Source organism: Oncorhynchus mykiss, chromosome 8 (genome assembly GCF_057628025.1).
Source record: "Oncorhynchus mykiss isolate SJ-2025 chromosome 8, ASM5762802v1, whole genome shotgun sequence".
Lineage (NCBI taxonomy): Eukaryota > Metazoa > Chordata > Actinopteri > Salmoniformes > Salmonidae > Oncorhynchus > Oncorhynchus mykiss.
Genome location: NC_143029.1, coordinates 37,573,377 through 37,595,580, shown reverse-complemented (window position 1 = coordinate 37,595,580; position 22,204 = coordinate 37,573,377). Strand labels below are relative to the sequence as shown.

The 22,204-nt window shown below is 46.6% G+C and overlaps 1 protein-coding gene across 1 annotated transcript in view; it reads right to left on the bottom strand.

The window, feature by feature from the left end:
* LOC110530907 (kelch-like protein 29) overlaps nt 1–22,204 on the bottom strand; it is a 331,159-nt gene that overhangs the window by 48,491 nt on the left and 260,464 nt on the right. The window contains exon 10 of the mRNA XM_036985426.2: nt 15,277–15,475. Within this exon, the coding sequence (XP_036841321.1) occupies nt 15,277–15,475 (199 nt within the window). The remainder of the gene's footprint in view (nt 1–15,276; nt 15,476–22,204) is intronic.

Below are 22,204 nucleotides of genomic sequence, written 5' to 3'. Positions count from 1 at the left end.
TTGCTCAGTTCATCTTTCCCTCGATCCTGAGGAGTGTCCCAGTCCCTGCCGCTGAAAAACATCCCCACATCATGACGCTGCCAGCATGATACTTCCCCGTAGGGATGGTGCCAGGTTTCCTCCAAACGTGACGCTTGGCATTCAGGCCAAAGAGTTCAATCTTGGTTTCATCAGACCAGAGAATCTTGTTTCTCGAGGTCTGAGAGTCCTTTAGTTGCCTTTTGGCAAACTCTTAGCAGGCTGTCATGTGCCTTTTACTGAAGAGTGGCTTCCGACTGACCACTCTACCATAAAGGCCTGATTGGTGAAGTGCTGCAGAGATGGGAGAACCTTTCAGAAGGACAACCATCTCCACACAGGAACTCTGGAGCTCTGTGAGAGTGACCATCGGGTTCACCTCCCTGACCAAGCCCCCCCCCCCCCCCCCATTTTTTTATTTTTTTATTTTTTATTTCACCTTTATTTAACCAGGTAGGCTAGTTGAGAACAAGTTCTCATTTGCAACTGCGACCTGGCCAAGATAAGGCATAGCAGTGTGAACAGACAACACAGAGTTACACATGGAGTAAACAATTAACAAGTCAATAACACAGTAGAAAAAAAAAAGGGGAGTCTATATATACATTGTGTGCAAAAGGCATGAGAAGGTAGGCAAATAATTACAATTATGCAGATTAACACTGGAGTGATAAATGATCAGATGGTTATGTAAAGGTAGAGATAGAGATATTGGTGTGCAAAAGAGCAGAAAAATAAATAAATAAAAACAGTATGGGGATGAGGTAGGTGAAAATGGGTGGGCTATTTACCAATAGACTATGTACAGCTGCAGCGATCGGTTAGCTGCTCAGATAGCAGATGTTTGAAGTTGGTGAGGGAGATAAAAGTCTCCAACTTCAGCGATTTTTGCAATTCGTTCCAATTACAGGCAGCAGAGAACTGGAACGAAAGGCGGCCAAATGAGGTGTTGGCTTTAGGGATGATCAGTGAGATACACCTGCTGGAGCGCGTGCTACGGATGGGTGTTGCCATCGTAACCAGTGAACTGAGATAAGGCGGAGCTTTACCTAGCATGGACTTGTAGATGACCTGGAGCCAGTGGGTCTGGCGACGAATATGTAGCGAGGGCCAGCCGACTAGAGCATACAAGTCGCAGTGGTGGGTGGTATAAGGTGCTTTAGTGACAAAACGGATGGCACTGTGATAAACTGCATCCAGTTTGCTGAGTAGAGTGTTGGAAGCAATTTTGTAGATGACATCGCCGAAGTCGAGGATCGGTAGGATAGTCAGTTTTACTAGGGTAAGTTTGGCGGCGTGAGTGAAGGAGGCTTTGTTGCGGAATAGAAAGCCGACTCTTGATTTGATTTTCGATTGGAGATGCTTGATATGGGTCTGGAAGGAGAGTTTAGAGTCTAGCCAGACACCTAGGTACTTATAGATGTCCACATATTCAAGGTCGGAACCATCCAGGGTGGTGATGCTGGTCAGGCGTGCGGGTGCAGGCAGCGAACGGTTGAAAAGCATGCATTTGGTTTTACTAGCGTTTAAGAGCAGTTGGAGGCCACGGAAGGAGTGCTGTATGGCATTGAAGCTCGTTTGGAGGTTAGATAGCACAGTGTCCAAGGACGGGCCGGAAGTATATAGAATGGTGTCGTCTGCGTAGAGGTGGATCAGGGAATCGCCCGCAGCATGAGAAACATCATTGATATATACAGAGAAAAGAGTCGGCCCGAGAATTGAACCCTGTGGCACCCCCATAGAGACTGCCAGAGGACCGGACAGCATGCCCTCCGATTTGACACACTGAACTCTGTCTGCAAAGTAATTGGTGAACCAGGCAAGGCAGTCATCCGAAAAACCGAGGCTACTGAGTCTGCCGATAAGAATACGGTGATTGACAGAGTCGAAAGCCTTGGCAAGGTCTATGAAGACGGCTGCACAGTACTGTCTTTTATCGATGGCGGTTATGATATCGTTTAGTACCTTGAGCGTGGCTGAGGTACACCCGTGACCGGCTCGGAAACCAGATTGCACAGCGGAGAAGGTACGGTGGGATTCAAGATGGTCAGTGATCTGTTTGTTGACTTGGCTTTCGAAGACCTTAGATAGGCAGGGCAGGATGGATATTGGTCTGTAACAGTTTGGGTCCAGGGTGTCGCCCCCTTTGAAGAGGGGGATGACTGCGGCAGCTTTCCAATCCTTGGGGATCTCAGACGATATGAAAGAGAGGTTGAACAGGCTGGTAATAGGGGTTGCGACAATGGCGGCGGATAGTTTCAGGAATAGAGGGTCCAGATTGTCAAGCCCAGCTGATTTGTACGGGTCCAGGTTTTGCAGCTCTTTCAGAACATCTGCTATCTGGATTTGGGTAAAGGAGAACCTGGAGAGGCTTGGGCGAGTAGCTGCGGGGGGGGGGGGGAGCTGTTGGACGAGGTTGGAGTAGCCAGGCGGAAGGCATGGCCAGCCGTTGAGAAATGCTTGTTGAAGTTTTCGATAATCATGGATTTATCGGTGGTGACCGTGTTACATAGCCTCAGTGCAGTGGGCAGCTGGGAGGAGGTGCTCTTGTTCTCCATGGACTTCACAGTGTCCCAGAACTTTTTGGAGTTGGAGCTACAGGATGCAAACTTCTGCCTGAAGAAGTTGGCTTTAGCTTTCCTGACTGACTGTGTGTATTGGTTCCTGACTTCCCTGAACAGTTGCATATCGCGGGGACTGTTCGATGTTAGTGCAGTCCGCCACAGGATGTTTTTGTGCTGGTCGAGGGCAGTCAGGTCTGGAGTGAACCAGGGGCTATATCTGTTCTTAGTTCTGCATTTTTTGAACGGAGCATGCTTATCTAAAATGGTGAGGAAGTTACTTTTAAAGAAAGACCAGGCATCCTCAACTGACGGGATGAGGTCAATGTCCTTCCAGGATACCCGGGCCAGGTCGATTAGAAAGGCCTGCTCACAGAAGTGTTTTAGGGAGCGTTTGACAGTGATGAGGGGTGGTCGTTTGACTGCGGCTCCATAGCGGATACAGGCAATGAGGCAGTGATCGCTGAGATCCTGGTTGAAGACAGCGGAGGTGTATTTGGAGGGCCAGTTGGTCAGGATGACGTCAATGAGGGTGCCCTTGTTTACAGAGTTAGGGTTGTACCTGGTGGGTTCCTTGATGATTTTAGTGAGATTGAGGGCATCTAGCTTAGATTGTAGGACTGCCGGGGTGTTAAGCATATCCCAGTTTAGGTCACCTAACAGAACAAACTCTGAAGCTAGATGGGGGGCGATCAATTCACAAATGGTGTCCAGGGCACAGCTGGGAGCTGAGGGGGGTCGGTAGCAGGCGGCAACAGTGAGAGACTTATTTCTGGAGAGAGTAATTTTCAAAATTAGTAGTTCGAACTGTTTGGGTATGGACCTGGAAAGTATGACATTACTTTGCAGGCTATCTCTGCAGTAGACTGCAACTCCTCCTCCTTTGGCAGTTCTATCTTGACGGAAGATGTTATAGTTGGGTATGGAAATCTCAGAATTTTTGGTGGCCTTCCTGAGCCAGGATTCAGACACGGCAAGGACATCAGGGTTAGCAGAGTGTGCTAGAGCAGTGAGTAAGACAAACTTAGGGAGGAGGCTTCTGATGTTGACATGCATGAAACCAAGGCTTTTTCAATCACAGAAGTCAACAAATGAGGGTGCCTGGGGACATGCAGGGCCTGGGTTTACCTCCACATCACCCGCGGAACAGAGAAGGAGTAGTATGAGGGTGCGGCTGAAGGCTATCAAAACTGGTCGCCTAGGGCGTTGGGGACAGAGAATAAGAGGAGCAGGTTTCTGGGCATGGTAGAATATATTCAGGGCATAATGCGCAAACAGGGGTATGGTGGGGTGCGGGTACAGCGGAGGTAAGCCCAGGCACTGGGTGATGATGAGAGAGGTTGTATCTCTGGACATGCTGGTTGTAATGGGTGAGGTCACCGCATGTGTGGGGGGTGGGACAAAGGAGGTAACAGGGGTATAAAGAGTGGAACTAGGGGCTCCATTGTAAACTAAAACAATGATAACTAACCTGCACAACAGTATACAAGGCATATTGACATTTGAGAAAGACATACAGCGAGGCATACAGTAATCACAGGTGTTGAATTGGGAGAGCTAGCTAAAACAGTAGGTGAGACAACAGCTAATCAGCTAGCACAACAACAGCAGGTAGAATGGCAATTGATTAGGCAGAGAGGGTCGGATTAACTACACACAGAGCCTAAGTGCGGCTGGGGCCGACAGATAAAACATAAACAAGCAGAATGGATTACCGTGATTAATGGACAGTCCAGCATGCATCAGCTATGTAGCCAAGTGATCAGTGTCCAAGGGGCAGCGGTGGATGGGGCAGGGAAGCTGGACTGGCGAGTGTTATCCAGGTTAGAAAACTAACAATGACCAAATAGCTTGTAGCCAGTTAGCTGGTTAGCTTCTGGAGGTTCTTGAGTGTGTTCTAAAAATGTAAAGATAATAGCGGTTCCGTATCACATTGGGTGAGGCAGGTTACCGGAAGGTATAAACAAATTAAAAATCGAAAAGGGATAGAAAGTAAATATGGGTTCAGTGAGTGTTTGGGACGCGGCGATTCAGACGGTTAGCAGGCCTGTGCTAACAAGCTAACAGTTAGTAGACGGTGCTAAACACGGTAGCAGTTAGCGGACCGGGCTAAACAAGCTAGCAGTTAGCAGGCCGAATTTGCAAGCAAGGAGATAGCAAGGGCTAGAGAGTTAGCCTTTGGGGACGTCGCGATGGGGGTATCTGTTTATTCCTCTTCATGCAGTGACATCGATGGACCGGTCGTGGGTCTGGATATTGTAGCCCAGGAGCTCAAAATGTTCCGTTTGCGATGGGAATCCGGGGATGAAAAATAAAATTGCTCAGTTTGGCTGGGCGGCCAGCTCTAGGAAGAGCCTTGGGGGTATGAACACTTTCCAAATGCACTGTAAGTATATTTTAGCAATTACATTTACTTTTGATACTTAAGTATATTTAAAACCAAATACTTTTAAACTTTTTCTCTATATGTATTTTACTGGGTGACTTTCACTTTTACTTGAGTCATTTTCTATTAAGGTACATTATCTTTACTCAAGTATGAGAATTGGTACTTTTCCCACCACTACACACACACACACACACACACACACACACACAACCCCTCCCCCCCACCCTTCTCGATCTCTCCTTGTTCTCCTCCCTGCCCCATGCTGTGCCCCTGCCATCTCCTCTTTTCCCCTTCGGCTAAACCCTTCTAAGGCCTGCTTCCTCTGTTTTTTTGTTTTTTTATCTCCTCTTATCTCTATCTCTTCCCCTATTTACTCCACAGTTCAACCTTGCTCTCTCTATCCATTCTCTGTATATCTCACCTTGATCTCTCCCATTGCCCCGTCCTCTTTCTTTCCCCTCAATCTCTCTCATATAAATTCAATTTAAGGGCTTTATTGGCATGAGAAACACATGTTAACATTGGCAAAGCAAGCGAAGTAGATACTAAACAAAAGTGAAATAAACAATATCAAGTTACATTAAACATTACACTCACAAAAGTTCCAAAAGTATAAGACATTTCAAATGTCATATTATGTGCAAATAGTTTGTGTACAAAAGGGAAAATAAATAAACATAGATATGGGTTGTATTTACAATGGTGTTTGTTATTCACTGGTTGCCCTTTTCTTATGGCAACAGGTCACAAATCTTGCTGTTGTGATAGCACACTGTGGTTTATCAAAATTGGGTTTGTGTTCAAATTCTTTGTGGATCTGTGTAATCTGAGGGAAATATGTGTCTCTAATATGGTCATACATTTGGCAGGTTAGGAAGTGCAGCTCAGTTTCCACCTCATTTTGTGGGCAGTAGGCACATAGCCTGTCTTCTCTTGAGAGCCAGGTCTGCCTACGGCAGCCTTTTTCAATAGCAAGGCTATGCTCACTGAGTCTGTACATCTCCAGTTTAGGTCAGTCACAGTGGTCAGGTATTCTGCCACTGTGTACTCTCTGTTTAGGGCCAAATAGCATTCTAGTTTGCTCTGTTTTTTTGTTCATTCTTTCCAGTGTGTCAAGTAATTCTCTTTTTGTTTTCTCATGATTTGGTTGGGTCTAATTGTGCTGCTGTCCTGGGGATCTGTGGGGTCTGTCACTAAGCCCCACTCTCCCTTTTTATCTCAGCCCTCTCAATCCTTCTCCTCCTCCTTTCTCCTAACCGTATGCTCTTTCTCCCAGGGAGGTCATTTGGTATGGTGAGGATCAGGAGGCTAGGGGCCTCAGATACAGTGTATGTGTGTGTGTGTGGCCCCTGCTGTGAGGGTATTCTGGCAAAGAATCAGGGAGCGTGTTTGAGTCTATGTAAGTGTGTGCTCTATGGGTATTCTCAGGGTGTGTGTGTGTGTATTTGCGGCCTGCTGTGTGGGGACTCTAGCCAGCCCCTGAAAGACACAATGCGACAGGGACTCAGCACTAGCAAGTGATCTGCCAACGCACACACACACACACACACACACACACACACTAAATGTGACCATTTAACCTACCTAAGACTTTACAGCAGCTTCAACCTCATACAATATTCATCCAGCCTGGTTATGTGAAAATCATTGCATGTGTGGATTTGGTGTTTGCGTGTGTGTGTTCTGTACACTGCATAATCTAGCTCTTGGAAGAAACTGAGCCAAATCAGCCAGCCAGTACTTGGTCCTCTGGTCAGTGGTCAGAAAGCTATGTCGTCATGCCGACAGCCAGGGGGTTGAAATTCACTCCCCATATTTAGGCCAGCGGTCAGAGGACATACTAGCTACAGTAACATTTCAAATGTATGATATGAAAATGATGAATTTGTTCAAACTTTCACCAATAAAGACCCAGAAACATCAATGTCTCCACCTTTATGTTCTATTCTAGGCTCTCCCACATCTTTCCACATGGCAAGAGATGAGATATGATTATGATATGCTGAAGGCATTTCCGAAGCGTCGGCATAGTGTGTGTCTCTCAGCCATTCTCAAGCGGTGGGGACCGTGCCCGCTTTCCTTTTCAGACCGTAGCACAGAGTAATATCACGCTACATTGGATCTTTAAAACAAACCAGCCTGAATAATCAGTCAAACTAGGAGCTGGACACTAGCGCGCACACGCACGCGCACACATAAATACCCATGCATATGCTCGCAACTAACCAAAATAACAAACCCTATAATTGGCTTCCAAATTCACACAAGTCCTATCTCCCAAATGAATGGCTGGAGAGGACGTGGCGCTTCAGACGATAAGCCGACAGACAGAACCGAATAGTATGAAATACCATCTTATGATCTCTGTGCTCCCGTGTAGGAGTCTAGTGGGAATCGGTTGTGTGCGTGTGTGTGTGTGTGTATGTGTGTGCGTGCGTGCGTGTAGTTCTCATTTCCGTCTCAGTGGTGCCTCTGTCTCTTCAGTCTCTTCCCCAGAGGGCTGAGGGGGACAAGAAGTTTGAATACGATGATGATGTCACCACTCCAAATGTAGGGCTTCAAGAGTGTGTGTGGGCGTTAAAATCAGAGTCTGACTTTAACATCTTTATATAGTCTTCCCAATATCTTCACCCCCCCCCCGCCTCGGCCTGCAGGCCACTCACTTTACTAAGTGTATTTTTACATCATGACTATTACTGCTTTAAGGTTACCGTCCTCCTGGACAGCAACAGGGTCTGCAGGCGCTTGATGCAGCCCCGCTCTAACGCCAAAGCCCTGTAGAGCAGCTGATGAACTGAATCAGGTGTGTTAGAGCAGGGCTGGAGCAAAAGCCTGCAGACCCAATAGCTCTTCGGGCGGAGGGCTGGACATCCTTGGGTATACAGTGGGGCAAAAAATAATTTAGTCAGCCACCAATTGTGCAAGTTCTCCCACTTAAAAAGATGAGAGAGGCCTGTAATTTGCATTATAGGTACGCTTCAACTATGACAGACAAAATGAGAAATAAATTCATTAAAAATCCTACAATGTGATTTTCTGGATTTTCTTTTCTCATTGTGTCTGTCATAGTTGAAGTGTAGCTATGATGCAAATTACAGGCCTCATCTTTTTAAGTGGGAGAACATGCACAATTGGTGGCTGACTAAATACTTTTTTGCCCCACTGTATTTATTCACCGATTCATTTCATTTCATTTGAAGGTGAGTGTATTTGACTACAGATTCGTCTCTGAAAGTTGATTGCTCACCTGTCTACCACAGTTCGAAGCAGCCGCTGGCCTCTCCAACCAAACAGAGCATTTGACTGCATACCCATGAATGGAGCTACTGTATGCGAGTCTAAACCATGATAGAAGTCAACGCTTGACCAGCTCAGACCTGCTGCAATGCGGTTTGTTAGCTCTCCTCTCTCGCTGGTGCTGTGTATATGCGTGTGTACAGTATCTGTGTGTGGTTTAATCATTTATTTTGTAGATTCTGGGCTTGTGGCCTGTGAATTTTATATTAGTGTACAGAAAGTGCAAATGGTCACAGAGATGAGAATCTCATTTCAGACCTTCCCCCTGCTCTAGCCGGTATATATTAAAGTATTTGTGTATATAGCTGGGCCCAGGCACTGTATGTGTAGACTGTGTGTGTGTGTGTGTGTGTGTGTGTGTGTGTGTGTGTGTGTGTGTGTGTAAACGTCCCGCAGTCATTACAGCTCATTTGTCTGAGTGCTAGTACACTTGGCTGAGCTAAGTTAACGGTTTGGCCTTGCTCTAGATTTTCCTTTCTGGGGCTGCGCTGAGCATAGCTGCTGTGAGGAAGGGGTTTGACATGTGTTTGTGTGTCCGAACCAAAACCGAACCAACCTCAAAAAGCACTAATCGCTCAGCACTACTGTTCATCGGTATCAAAGAACTGACTGTGGTTTTACGTCTCGTCTCAGTGACAGATCCTTATTAACATGCAGGAGACAGAGGGATCAGAAAATAAGACTAAATGCAGTGCCTTCGGAAAGTACTCAGACCCCTTGGCTTTTTCCACATTTTGTTACATTACAGCCGTATTCTAAAATGGATTAAATACTTAAAAAACATTTTTTATCCTCAGCAATCTACACAAAGTGGAAAAAAACAGATTTAATCAATTTTAGAATAACGCTAAGGTGAAAACATTCACAAGGCACTGTTCATCTATGGGTGTAAACTTCACAAATTCACAATGGAATCCCTTCCTCAGAATACCTAATGACAGATAATCACTTTACAGTAAACTGTCTCTAATTAGCCAATTAGTAGCTAGGAGAGTCACTGGAGTGATGTGTGAACGGCTCTTTATGAGTTTTAGGCTGTGTTTACACAACCACCCTAAGAACCCAAATCTGTTTTTCTTTCAATATCAAAATCACTTTCTCCTGACTGTCCACACTCAGTTTTACATGTGACCCATATCAGATTAGTGCATTCCCACTGATGTAGCCTCTGAAGTAGCACACAGATACTACGCTCATTTCCTGTTAGTGTTGATTCAAATTTTGGGGTGGTTGTCATGGTAAGGGCAGAACAGAGAGAAAGAAAGAAAAAAGATCTGTGCATCCAGACAGAGGCGCATATGGAGGGTCGGGTTTGAGATGCACTTGGGCTGCGTTTAGACAAGGAGCCCAATTTTGATATTTATTTCATTAGTTGGTCTTTTGACCAACTAGCTCTCACATCAGAATTAGACATTCATCCATTTTTAAGTTGCTCCAAATGTCAAATTTCTAACTTTTTAAGGTTAACTTTAGGCATTAACTCTGAATTTAAGGTTATGGTTACATTTAGGCATTAGGTATTAACTCTGAATGGTTAAGATAACGGTTAAGGTTTGGGATTTGCTCAACATCTCAAAAACGTCTGTTTATCGCTGGATTCGAACATGCAACCTTTTGCACCAGAGGCAGATGCTCCCTGTCCATAATTCCCAAGCAAAGTCCAAACCTAATTCAAGGTAACAGTGGCCGGGTGTTCACGCCATCTCCCGATGGATGTCGAATACTGACTTAATATCACAGATGACCTGGCTGCTTTTGACCAATCAGATCAGTTGTGAAAAAGATCTGATGTGAAAAGATCTGATCTGATTGGTCAAAAGACAAATTAGTAGAAAAACTACAATAATTGAACTGCATGTCGAAACACAGCCATATGGAGATGGTATAAATCGGAAGTGAAAAGATCTGATACCATGTTTGTTTTTGCGTTGTTTACACATTAGGGGAAAGAAAGGCATCAGATATGCAAATAATTGGCAACAGATCGGAATTATCTAGCTAGCAAATTTAGCTGGCTAGCAAACGGCTGGTAGATCCACACATGCATTGCTAAATGTGCATGCTGGTACTTTTCAGCCAAATAAATGTCTGTGCCCTTACTTGCAAACTTTATGGAGTTGTTAGCTAATTATTTTCCTCTTGGATGTTGTGTTTACTATTGCAACCTTTTTCAGGCAAATGTAATATATAATTCAACATAGGCTAGCTAGTTGCTCAGGGTTGACAGTGTTTGCACTGCAGTTATCGGAGCTATAGTTGCACCACAGTTGTCTAGCTATGTAAATTCGAATGACATTTTACTACTGTTAACGTTCATAGCAGACTTGACCATTTTTTAAATATATAATACAGTAGCCTACATGCTTAATACTGGCTTAGGTGGATCAAAAGGTGGCTCGCCCAGCGGCCCCTTGAGAACTCTCAGGCAGCCTAGCACGTTATGACGACTTGCATGGGACTGTTAACAAAAAAGTAGATCTGTCAGCCCGACAAAATACATTAATAAACAAACTGACGTAGCTGGTGTTGACTTACTGAGTCTGGCTTTAACTAAGTCGGAATGAATGCCTAAACTTAACCTCCACTCCCGGACAACTTTTAATTACTCAAGTCATGCTGTGAAATCTTGCTGTCTATAGCAGGTGGAGAGAACTGTACTGATGTGGCCTGATGTGGCCTGATGTGGAGAAGAGAGGGACAGGAGGAGGAGAGAGAGGAGGAGATGGAAGAGGATGATAAGTAACAGAGGAGGAGTATATGGGAGAGTAACAGAGGGGGAGTATATGGGAGAGTAACAGAGGAGTACATGGGAGAGTAACAGAGGAGGAGTACATGGGAGAGTAACAGAGGAGGAGAACATGGGAGAGTAACAGATGGGGAGTATATGGGAGAGTAACCGAGGATGAGTACATGGGAGAGTAACAGAGGAGGAGTACATGGGAGAGTAACAGAGGAGGAGTACATGGGAGAGTAACAGAGGAGGAGTATATGGGAGAGCAACAGAGTGGGAGAGTAACAGAGGGGGAGTATATGGGAGAGTAACAGAGGGGGGGTATATGGGAGAGTAACAGAGGAGGAGTACATGGGAAAGTAACAGAGGAGGAGTACATGGGAGAGTAACAGAGGAGGAGTACATGGGAGAGTAACAGAGGAGGAGTACATGGGAGAGTAACAGAGGAGGAGTACATGGGAGAGTAACAGAGGAGGAGTACATGGGAGAGTAACAGAGGAGGAGTACATGGGACAGTAACAGAGGAGGAGTATATGGGAGAGTAACAGAGGGGGAGTATATGGGAGAGTAACAGATGAGGAGTATATGGGAGAGTAACAGAGGGGGAGTATATGGGATAGTAACAGAGGGGGGGGGGGTTATATGGGAGAGTAACAGAGTGGGGGTATATGGGAGAGTAACAGAGTGGGGGTATATGGGAGAGTAACAGAGGGGGAGTATATAGGAGAGTAACAGAGGGGGGGGGTATATGGGAGAGTAACAGAGTGGGGGTATATGGGAGAGTAACAGAGTGGGGGTATATGGGAGAGTAACAGGGGGGGGGGGGTATATGGGAGAGTAACAGAGTGGGGGTATATGGGAGAGTACGGTGTTCTGGTGAACTGTGTCTCCTGCTGTGACACCAGAGATAGCTGGCAGGGAGATAGGTCTACGTACGGACACACACAAACACAGATTGAGAGCACTGGGAAAGCAGTGTTTCACGGATGACATCACGCAGTTTCCCTTTTTTTTCTCTCCGCTTGAGACTTATCTTCCAAGCTCAGGTGGTGCCCCATCTTTCACACACACACACACACACACACACACACACACACACACACACACACACACACACACACACACACACACACACACACACACACACACACACACACACACACACACACACACACACACACACACACACACACACACACACACACACACACACACACACACACACACACACACACCACTCCCTCAATTTCTCTCTCATCCACCCTCAATTTCTCTTTCTCTCCCATCCACTATCTCTTCCTCCCTCTCTCTCTCTCTCCTCCTGACACAGGTCACTGCTGGTCACCATTAGGATTAACTGAACTTTCTCTAGGAGCAGCCTCTTCCAGCCTCCATGTCCCTCTGACTCAGCCCCGCTGTGCATCTCAGAGCCAGTCAACAAGAGGACCAGATGGCCAGACTAACACCACACTCAATCAGTCACACACTAACCAGGGGCCAAGCCTGACTAGAACCCTGAATAGAGAGGTTTGACCTCAGATGAGAGAGAGACAGAAACTGAAAATAAACCTTGATATAATGAATTATACAAAAGTATTTTTTTTGGAACGTCTTTTTGAGAGCCCCTCCCCTTCCCTAAAACCACTACCCCACTCTGCATTAAAACAATTAAACACACAAACTATTAAACTACCACCATTTACTCTGCTTGTTTACCAATGACAGAGTGGGGCGTGCGCACGCGCACCTTTAGCAGAACAGGGAAGGCAGGTTCGTTAAACTGTCCACACCATAAAGTGACATTTGTTTAGCAATTACCCTAATCCTACCAAGCAGAAAACGTGTTATGTTGGTGCTAAGCTCTAATAAATTTCGTACACACACTAATTAGACAGCTTTTTATTGAGGGGGGGGGGGGGGGGGTACCAGAAAAAGACTTGGCCGAGTGGGAGGAAAATCTAACGAACAAAAGAACTGTCTGTCCAGGGCTACCTATCCCCATAAATATCTGCTTTAATGATGTAAACAAACTGAATGGGACAGCCTGAACGGTTGGAGAGTGATTTTTTTTTTTTTTTTTTTTTTTTTTATTTTTTTTTTACCTTTATTTAACCAGGCAAGTCAGTTAAGAACAAATTCTTATTTTCAATGACGGCCTGGGAACAGTGGGTTAACTGCCTGTTCAGGGGCAGAACGACAGATTTGTACCTTGTCAGCTCGGGGGTTTGAACTCACAACCTTCCGGTTACTAGTCCAGCTCTAACCACTAGGCTACCCTGCCGCCCCATTGCTGGTTGGAGGTGAACTTCTTGTTATAGAATAATAATAGGAATAAGTGACTGTAAATGCCTGGACTGTTCTGAAAGCAGCTGGCGTTTGTTTTCGGAGGCACTTGGAGATGTATTGGGCCTACTGTAAAAGCACCCGGAGTACCTCAGCCCAGACAACCCAGGGACACTGTTCGGGTTGGCCATCCCAAGCTTTCATAATAACAGGGTCTGTGCTTGGCTCACACACACACACCCCAAAGTCTTCTTTTTCATCGGATGTAAATGGCATACTAATGTTCTCGCTTTCTTCTTCTGCCCCAAATGTGCATTTATGTCATTGCTTCCTCGTGCCTTCTACATTGCATATCCTGGCATGCATGTGACAGCCCATGTGTGAGTGTTAGGGTTAGGCAATGTCAACCTTTGTCCTATCGGGATTATGTACCCATAAAACATTGTGATATATGATGGTATAGACCCCTAATGGCCAACCATACCTACAGCACGAAATCGAATGCTACAACTGGATGAGTCATGATGAAAGATAATGCTGTTGAAAGCCTGGACAGAGGATAAGTGCAGGCAAATCTTTTCTAATATACCTTTCTGGTGGAGGAGCTTCAGCATGGAACAGGGTTGTGTGTGTGTGTGTGTGTGTGTGGCACACATGATGAAGCAGTAACAGTCTGATGATGAACGGTCTTACCGTAGAGGGCTAGGTTATACTTAATGGGCTGGATAGAAACTGTCTCCCGTTTCCAGATCTAGATAATAATTGCTTTATTTGCCTCGTAAAATAATCGAAAACAAAAGAGTATTGTTTGTTCCATCTCTCATAACGCTGGGATTGAGAGAAGCCTCTGCTTATTGAAAGCGGCAACTTCAGGACAACACCTTCTTAGGCTAGAATATTTTTGGGAAGAGCTACTGTTCCACTTGAACTTGTCTTAAAGATTTTATGATGGGTTATTGGCCATTTGGTGTAATTTCAACCTCGCTTGGAGGGATTTCCCCCGGCTGGTATGGATCATTTCTTTCTAAATAAGCTTTGATTAAACTTGTCATAACATTTTTTCTTACCGGCAATTGATATTGCTCGTTCTCTCTCATTATTAGTCCCCTGGCTACCTTACGTTTTTAGGCCATTCAAACCACTTTTTGAGATGGAACTCTGTTACATCCGTTGTCTGATCCGGGAGAAAGCCATGCAGAAAATGATGAAAGCGTAGCCTATATGCATAGCCTATCAAAAGGAGATGGAGAAGGGAATATAGGCTACGTTTTTTGAATCAGCTAGACACAAGATAGTGAAGGAGTGTCTAACAAAAAAAAGGAATAGGTTTAGGCTACTGCCTAAGGCTCTTGTATCAAAGAGAGAGTTGCACATTTAAAGCAAGTTGGCCGCAATTCTACACATTTTGCCATGGGGCGGAGAGAATATTTAGCAATTTTATAACTAATTTCATGCAATTCTACTCATTTTGCCATGGGGCGGAGAGGAAAATGTGCTGTTTCACAGCTAATTTCCTGCAATTTAAAAAATCTTGCCATAGGGTGAAGAGAAACGTTTAAAGTTTTTAATATGATATCTGAGTGAGACTAACAAAATCAAAATGGGGGCCCCTCAGCCGGTAATTCGACCATGATTACTAAGTTTAGATAGCTGGCTGCTAGACTAATTTAAACGAAAATAGCTGACATGGGCTAATTGAGTGACTATCAGTGACTGACATAACAAGAGAAAAACTGCTGATTGCAAAAACAAATTTCAAAATTGCACCTTGTGTATTCTACTATTCTAACAGTAAGTTGAGACCCTGACGGAGTCCCCCCCCCCGCTAAAAGAATTAATATATATATATATATATATATATATATATATATATATATATATATATATATATATATATATATATATATATATATATATATATATATATATATTATTTTAAAAAGTATAACTACTGATCCGAGGAGACCGTCATTTGCCCATCCCTGGTGTACACCTACCTGCAGATAGCCGTGGTCGTGTCCTAGGAGTCTGCATCTCCTGCCTGGCGTGAGGTAACATGTGATATCGCTTGGCCTCGTTGACCAGGTCTCGACATGCTTCCGACGTCTTTATTAACTCCTCGTTGTCCACAACGTTCAGCAGGTAGGACGGGTGGATGAAGGGAAGGCGCACCACTGCTAATAACTCTGATACATGCTGCAGGAGAAAGAGGGGGAGAGATAGAGGGAGGGGGGAGAGAGGGAGATGGGCCAGGAGCAAGAGGGGGGAGAGATAGAGGGAGGGGAAGGGAGGAGGAGAGGAGGGTGGAGGGAGGGAGATGGGCCAGGAGCAAGAGGGGGGAGAGATAGAGAGAGGGGAAGGGGAGAGGAGGGTGGAGGAAGAGAGATGGGCCAGGAGCAAGAGGGGGGAGAGATAGAGGGAGGGGAAGGGAGGGTGGAGGGAGGGAGATGGGCCAGGAGAAAGAGAAAGGGGAATGGCGTGGGAAGGAGAAAGGAGAAAGAGAAAGGCATGTCAATTTACTATGTGCAGACTACACACATTAGTCTACAGCAGTAAAGATGAAGAATTCCTGGAAGCCTCAAAGAAGTGTTAGATTAGCAACAAATAAACAAACCCAGATATGAGAGTAAATCAATCACACAGACTGTGCTGCCACAGACAACCACTTTCATGTCCGTCTCAGACAACACCACAGTGGCAAATATAAACACACGCGACTCATTATAAACCGTCTTGACTGTGCAAATCATGTAATATCTAAAGGAAGGGGGAAAGAAAATATCTCATTTGGAGGAAGGAAGGAAGTTTGCAGTAAACTTTGGGATCGGCTGTGTCAGTGTAAGGTTGGAGAGAGAAAGAGAGAGAGAGAGGTTGACAGAGATCTCTACAGCTGCCTCTAAGTCAGAACACGTGTGTGTGTGTGTGTGTGTGTGTGTGTGTGTGTGTGTGTGTATGTGTGTGTGTGTGTGTGTGTGTGTGTGTGTGTGTGTGGAGACAGGTGGTCTGCTCTGACATAGGTTGTAGTAGTGACTAGAGTGTGCAGTGTGTGTGTGTGTGTGTGTGCATGCGTGTGCGTGTGTGTGAGAGACGTCCAGAACCCCCATGGGACTCTTGTCTCTGTCAGAGCTAAACGTTGTAAACAACCCGAGACGACAATGTCCGTAGACACCACAGTACACAGAATTTGAGCCATTGACCTCTAGCTCAGCGTTATGACCACTCTGGAAGGATCGTACAGCCAGCCTTAGTATCTCTCTGACATCTGGCTCGATCGTCCTCAATGAATCTTACCAGAGAGGCGAGAAAGGGAAAGAGGAGAGGAGAAGAATGGAAAGAGTAGAGGAGTAAGTAGGAGAGGAGGAGGAGGAAAGGAGAAGAGGAGAGGAGAAAGAGGAGAGGAGTATGCAGGAGAGGAGAGAAGGAAAGGAGAAGAGGAGAAGAGAAAGAGGAGAGGAGTATGCAGGAGAGGAGAGAAGGAAAGGAGAAGAGGAGAAGAGAAAGAGGAGAGGAGTATGCAGGAGAGGAGAGGAGGAAAGGAGAAGAGGAGAAGAGAAAGAGGAGAGGAGTATGCAGGAGAGGAGAGGAGGAGGAGAAGAGGAGAAGAGAAAGAGGAGAGGAGTATGCAGGAGAGGAGAGGAGGAGGAGAAGAGGACGAGAGGAGAAGAAGGAAAAGAGAGGAGAGTGTGTTGTTGACATTTGGTTTGTGTGCCTGCAGTTAACACAGTTTACAGACGGGACTATGGGTTTCTCTCCCCCACAAACACAAAACACACAGTATACAGACGGGACTATGGGTTTCTCTCCCCCACAAACACAAAACACACAGTATACTCTTTACTTGATTAAACAAACAAGTCGCTGCCTCTCTCTCTCTCCTTTTCTCATGAATATATCGATATGTAAATGGGCATCATACTTCTAGCTTCACATTTAAAGCCACACAAGACGTATTATATTGTGTATTAATACCCCTTATAGATCATCCCTACCTCCCTCCATCCTGGGTCAGGCCTGACATAGTTTCTGTGTTTGGCTGTCTCTCTCTGTCTAAGTGCAGGCTGAGTACAGTGTCTAAGTGCAGAGTGATGTGTGACAGAGGTGTATTCAATCATCTAAGTGACTCACAGCGCAGCTGAGTGGCTATGGAACAGCTGTGAACAAGAAGGGTCTCTCTCTCTCTCTCTCTCTCTCGCTCACACACACATACGAGCAGAGGCACTCATTAAACGTGGAAAGCCACACGCCAATGCATTCCATCCCCAAATACATCTGAACAATAATATTCTGTGTCTAAAGAAAATATGTATATCTCACACACAGTCCCCACTGAGAGTAGAGAGGGAAACACAGGGTGGACATTATTCGTGTGTGTGTGTGTGTGTGTGTGTGTGTGTTCCTCCCGGCTAGATCTCACCTGTAGTCTTGACAGCTCTTAGACACAATACTATATAGATTATCCCTGCCTCAACATGTAAACGCAGCCCATTTACATGTGTGTGTGTGTGTGGCACCATGCAGTTCTTATGTACAAATGATACCTGCACGCTCATATTTATACACTGTCTGTCACTAAAAAGACCAAACAGCTATCAGTGAAAAATGGACCGTAGAAGGTGACTGAGACACTGACACACACACACACACACACACACACACACACACCCCAATCCCCCAAAAGAAAGAACCGAAAGAAGAGAGGGATGAATAAAAGACAGATTGCGAATTCAAAGTCCATGTGTGTAAACCGGTGGAGGCTGCTGAGGGGAGGACCGCTCATAATAACAGCCGGAACAGAGGGAATGGAATGGCATCAAACACCTGGAGACCCTGTGTTTGAAGTATGTGATCCCATTTCACAAATTCCACTCCAGCCTTTACCACGAGCCCATCCTCCCCAATTAAGGTGCTACCAACCTCCTGTGGTGTAGACTATGTGTAGGCTGTGGGGGTTGGAGTTTACTCGAGCGCATAGCCATGCTTAGCCTCAGAGCGCTAACAAGCGCATTCACCTGGACCGACAAACATTAATAGGGCTAGGCTCACGCAATGGTGTGTGTGTGTTGTGTTCTCCCTCAGGTTAGTGATGTGTGTGTGTGTGTGTGTGTGATGAAGGGATGAGGAGAGGTCGTGGGATTGAGGATATGGAAGAGGCAGGCTGCTGTTGAGATGCTGAGGACACGACCACGGCTATCTACAGGTAGGTAGGCACACACACACACACACACACACACACACACACACACACACACACACACACAGCTATTTTGCTCTGAGGGGCAGTTTCAGCATGATTTCACTCAATAACACGCTAGCTAGCTCACCCCTCCCAGATCAGCCTTTTTCCTGTTAATCCATGTAGACAGAGGCCTTCCGGGTGTGTTCTGTGTTGATCTGGCTTTGTAAGGAGAGTTCTTTGTTAAAGCACAATGTATGTTTGGTGAACACGCACTTCAGACGGTTTTTAAACCGCAAGGAGAGAGTCTGTCTACACTTATTTTGTGGTGAAGGACAGTCTTTCGTGCTCCAATGTTTATATAACATGCAGTGTCTTATAAAACAGACTGGGATAATCAATCCTTTTGGTTCTTCTCTATACCTGCTGAAAACACATTTTAAAGACCCTCACTAAGAGAAATAAGAGAAACGCTATTAATATAACATGTAATAACGTCCCTCCATTCATTAAAAAAACTTTGTGGGTTCTGAAATGGCAAACGTCAGATGCCCATTATTTATTGATGTGTGAACTCTTTTCCCAGAGTGCAGTGAATGACTGGCTCTTTATATCTACCAAATCCACCATTAAATGTCACATTAGGGGTATTTGTCTGTCTCCATGTTTCCCTCTCTCTCCATCTCTCTGTCTCGGTCTCCTCCAGTCTCTCCGTGCCTGACTCTCCATGCCTGACCCTCCGGTCTCTCCGTGCCTGACCCTCCGTGCCTGACTCTCCGTGCCTGACCCTCCGGTCTCTCTGTGCCTGACCCTCCGTGCCTGACTCTCCGTGCCTGACTCTCCGTGCCTGACTCTCCGGTCTCTCTGTGCCTGACTCTCCGGTCTCTCCGTGCCAGTCTCACATTAGGGGTATTTGTCTGTCTCCATGTTTCCCTCTCTCTCAATCTCTCTGTCTCGGTCTCCTCCAGTCTCTCCGTGCCTGACTCTCCGGTCTCTCTGTGCCTGACCCTCCGTGCCTGACCCTCCGTGCCTGACTCTCCGTGCCTGACTCTCCGTGCCTGACCGTCCGGTCTCTGTGCCTGACTCCCCGTGCCTGAATCTCCGTGCCCGACTCTCCGTGCCCGACTCTCCGGTCTCTCCGTGCCAGTCTCACATTAGGGGTATTTGTCTGTCTCCATGTTTCCCTCTATCTCCATCTCTCTGTCTCGGTCTCCTCTGGGTCTCTCTGGGTCTCTCCGTGCCCGTGTCTCCGGTCTCTCCGTGCCCGTGTCTCCGGTCTCTCCGTGCCCGTGTCTCCGTGCCCGTGTCTCCGTGCCCGTGTCTCCGGTCTCTCCGTGCCCGTGTCTCCGGTCTCTCCGTGCCCGTGTCTCCGGTGTGTCCGTGTCTCCGGTCTCTCCATGCCCAACTCTCCAGGTCTGGGTCTGTCTGTCTGGGTCTCTCTGTCTGTCTCTCCGGTCTGTGTCTGTCTCGCCGGGTCTGTGTCCGTCTCTTCAGTCTGTATCTCTCGGTCTGTGTCCGTCTCTTCAGTCTGTATCCCTCGGTCTGTGTCCGTCTCTTCAGTCTGTATCTCTCGGTCTGTGTCCGTCTCTTCAGTCTGTATCTCTCGGTCTGTGTCCGTCTCTTCAGTCTGTCTCTCTGTGTCCGTCTCTTCAGTCTGTCTCTCTGTGTCCGTCTCTTCAGTCTGTCTCTCTGTGTCCGTCTCTTCAGTCTGTCTCTCTGTGTCCGTCTCTTCAGTCTGTCTCTCTGTGTCCGTCTCTTCAGTCTGTCTCTCTGTGTCCGTCTCTTCAGTCTGTCTCTCTGTGTCCGTCTCTTCAGTCTGTCTCTCTGTGTCCGTCTCTTCAGTCTGTCTCTCTGTGTCCGTCTCTTCAGTCTGTCTCTCTGTGTCCGTCTCTTCAGTCTGTCTCTCTGTGTCCGTCTCTTCAGTCTGTCTCTCTGTGTCCGTCTCTTCAGTCTGTCTCTCTGTGTCCGTCTCTTCAGTCTGTCTCTCTGTGTCCGTCTCTTCAGTCGGTCTCTCTGTGTCCGTCTCTTCAGTCGGTCTCTCTGTGTCCATCTCTTCAGTCGGTCTCTCTGTGTCCGTCTCTTCAGTCGGTCTCTCTGTGTCCGTCTCTTCAGTCTGTCTCTCTGTGTCCGTCTCTTAAGTCTGTCTCTCTGTGTCCGTCTCTTCGGTCTCTCTGTGTCCGTCTCTTCGGTCTCTCTGTGTCCGTCTCTTTAGTGTGTCCGTCTCTTTAGTATGCCCGTCGCTTCCGCCTCTCTGTCCGTCGCTTCCGCCTCTCTGTCCGTCGCTTCCGCCCGTCGCTCCGCCCATCCTTCAGTCTCTACGTCCGTCTTGTTCCCTCGCTCTCCGTCTTGTTCCCTTGCTCTCCGTCTTGTTCCCTCGCTCTCCGTCTTGTTCTCTCGTTCTCCGTCTTGTTCTCTCGTTCTCCGTCTTGTTCTCTCGCTCTCCGTCTTGTTCTCTCGCTCTCCGTCTTGTTCTCTCGCTCTCCGTCTTGTTCTCTCGCTCTCCGTCTTGTTCTCTCGCTCTCCGTCTTGTTCTCTCGCTCTCTGTCTTGTTCTCTGTCTCTCTGTCTTGTTCTCTGGCTCTCTGTCTTGTTCTCTGACTCTCTGTCTTGTTCTCTCACTCTCACGTGAGTCATACACAAACCCATTATTAATGCTCAAACACTCTCTCTCTCTATCTCTGGCTCTCAGCGATGTCCAGCCCTGTTTCTGTTTCCTCACTCCAGAAGGAAAATTGCATATTATTTACTCAGCCCCCTGTCAACATGCCAGTGCAGTGCACACACACACACACACACACACACACACACATACATACATACATACAGCCCCCAGCGTTTGGTGTTTTTCTCTCTCCCTCTCAGAGAGTGTCAGCCCTGTGACAATTGGCCCTGACGTGTCATTAAAAAATATCACAGGTTCCAGGGGAGCAATTTCCACTGCACTCTTTTTCCAAATGGCAGGAGAGAGGGACGTGGGGAGGTGTGGAGGGAGGGAGAGAGGAAAGGTGAAAATTAGCTTGTGGTGAGCAGAGCGTATCAACTCAAATGCTGGGGTCAGTTTCTCTTGTGGAAAGAACCTCTCTCTCATCCTTCCCGCCCTCTCATCCCCTCTCCTTTACTCCCTAACATCTCCTCCCCTTCACTCCTCTCCCCTCCCCTCCTTCACTCCTCTCCCCTCCCCTCCTTCACTCCTCTCCCCTCCCCTCCTTCACCCCTCCCCTCCTTCACTCCTCTCCCCTCCTCTCCCCTCCTTCACTCCTCTCCCCTCCTCTCTCTAGTGGCAGTAGTTTTAGTGTGTCTATCTGTCACACATGGCCCAGAGATTTGAGACTGGCCCTGAGCTCCATCACAGCTCCACTCCTATAATGTCATGGCACACAGCAGAGAGAGCATCACTGAAAATCTGATTCCTACTGAGCACAGGGACACTGGGGCCCCTCTCCTCTCACTGTCTCGCTTTCCTTCTCCCTCTCGCTCTCTAAATGTCACCTTTGGGAAGGTGTTATTGTGAGTAAACAAAACCAGAGACCCAAGTCTAAAGCTGTGACCCAAAAGGAATCAGCCGCAAATAGGAATGAGCAGCAACTCACCATTGGGTCCTGACCCTCCATTTGAGAAACCACTGACTGCTATAAGGTATTAGTTTTTATCTCTGACTTAGCAACAAGGAGACAGAGAAGAGGGAGGAAAGGAGGAACAGGAGTGGACGGCAGGTGAAGTGTCTGTCCGTTTCACTTTCCCCTCGTTCCCTTG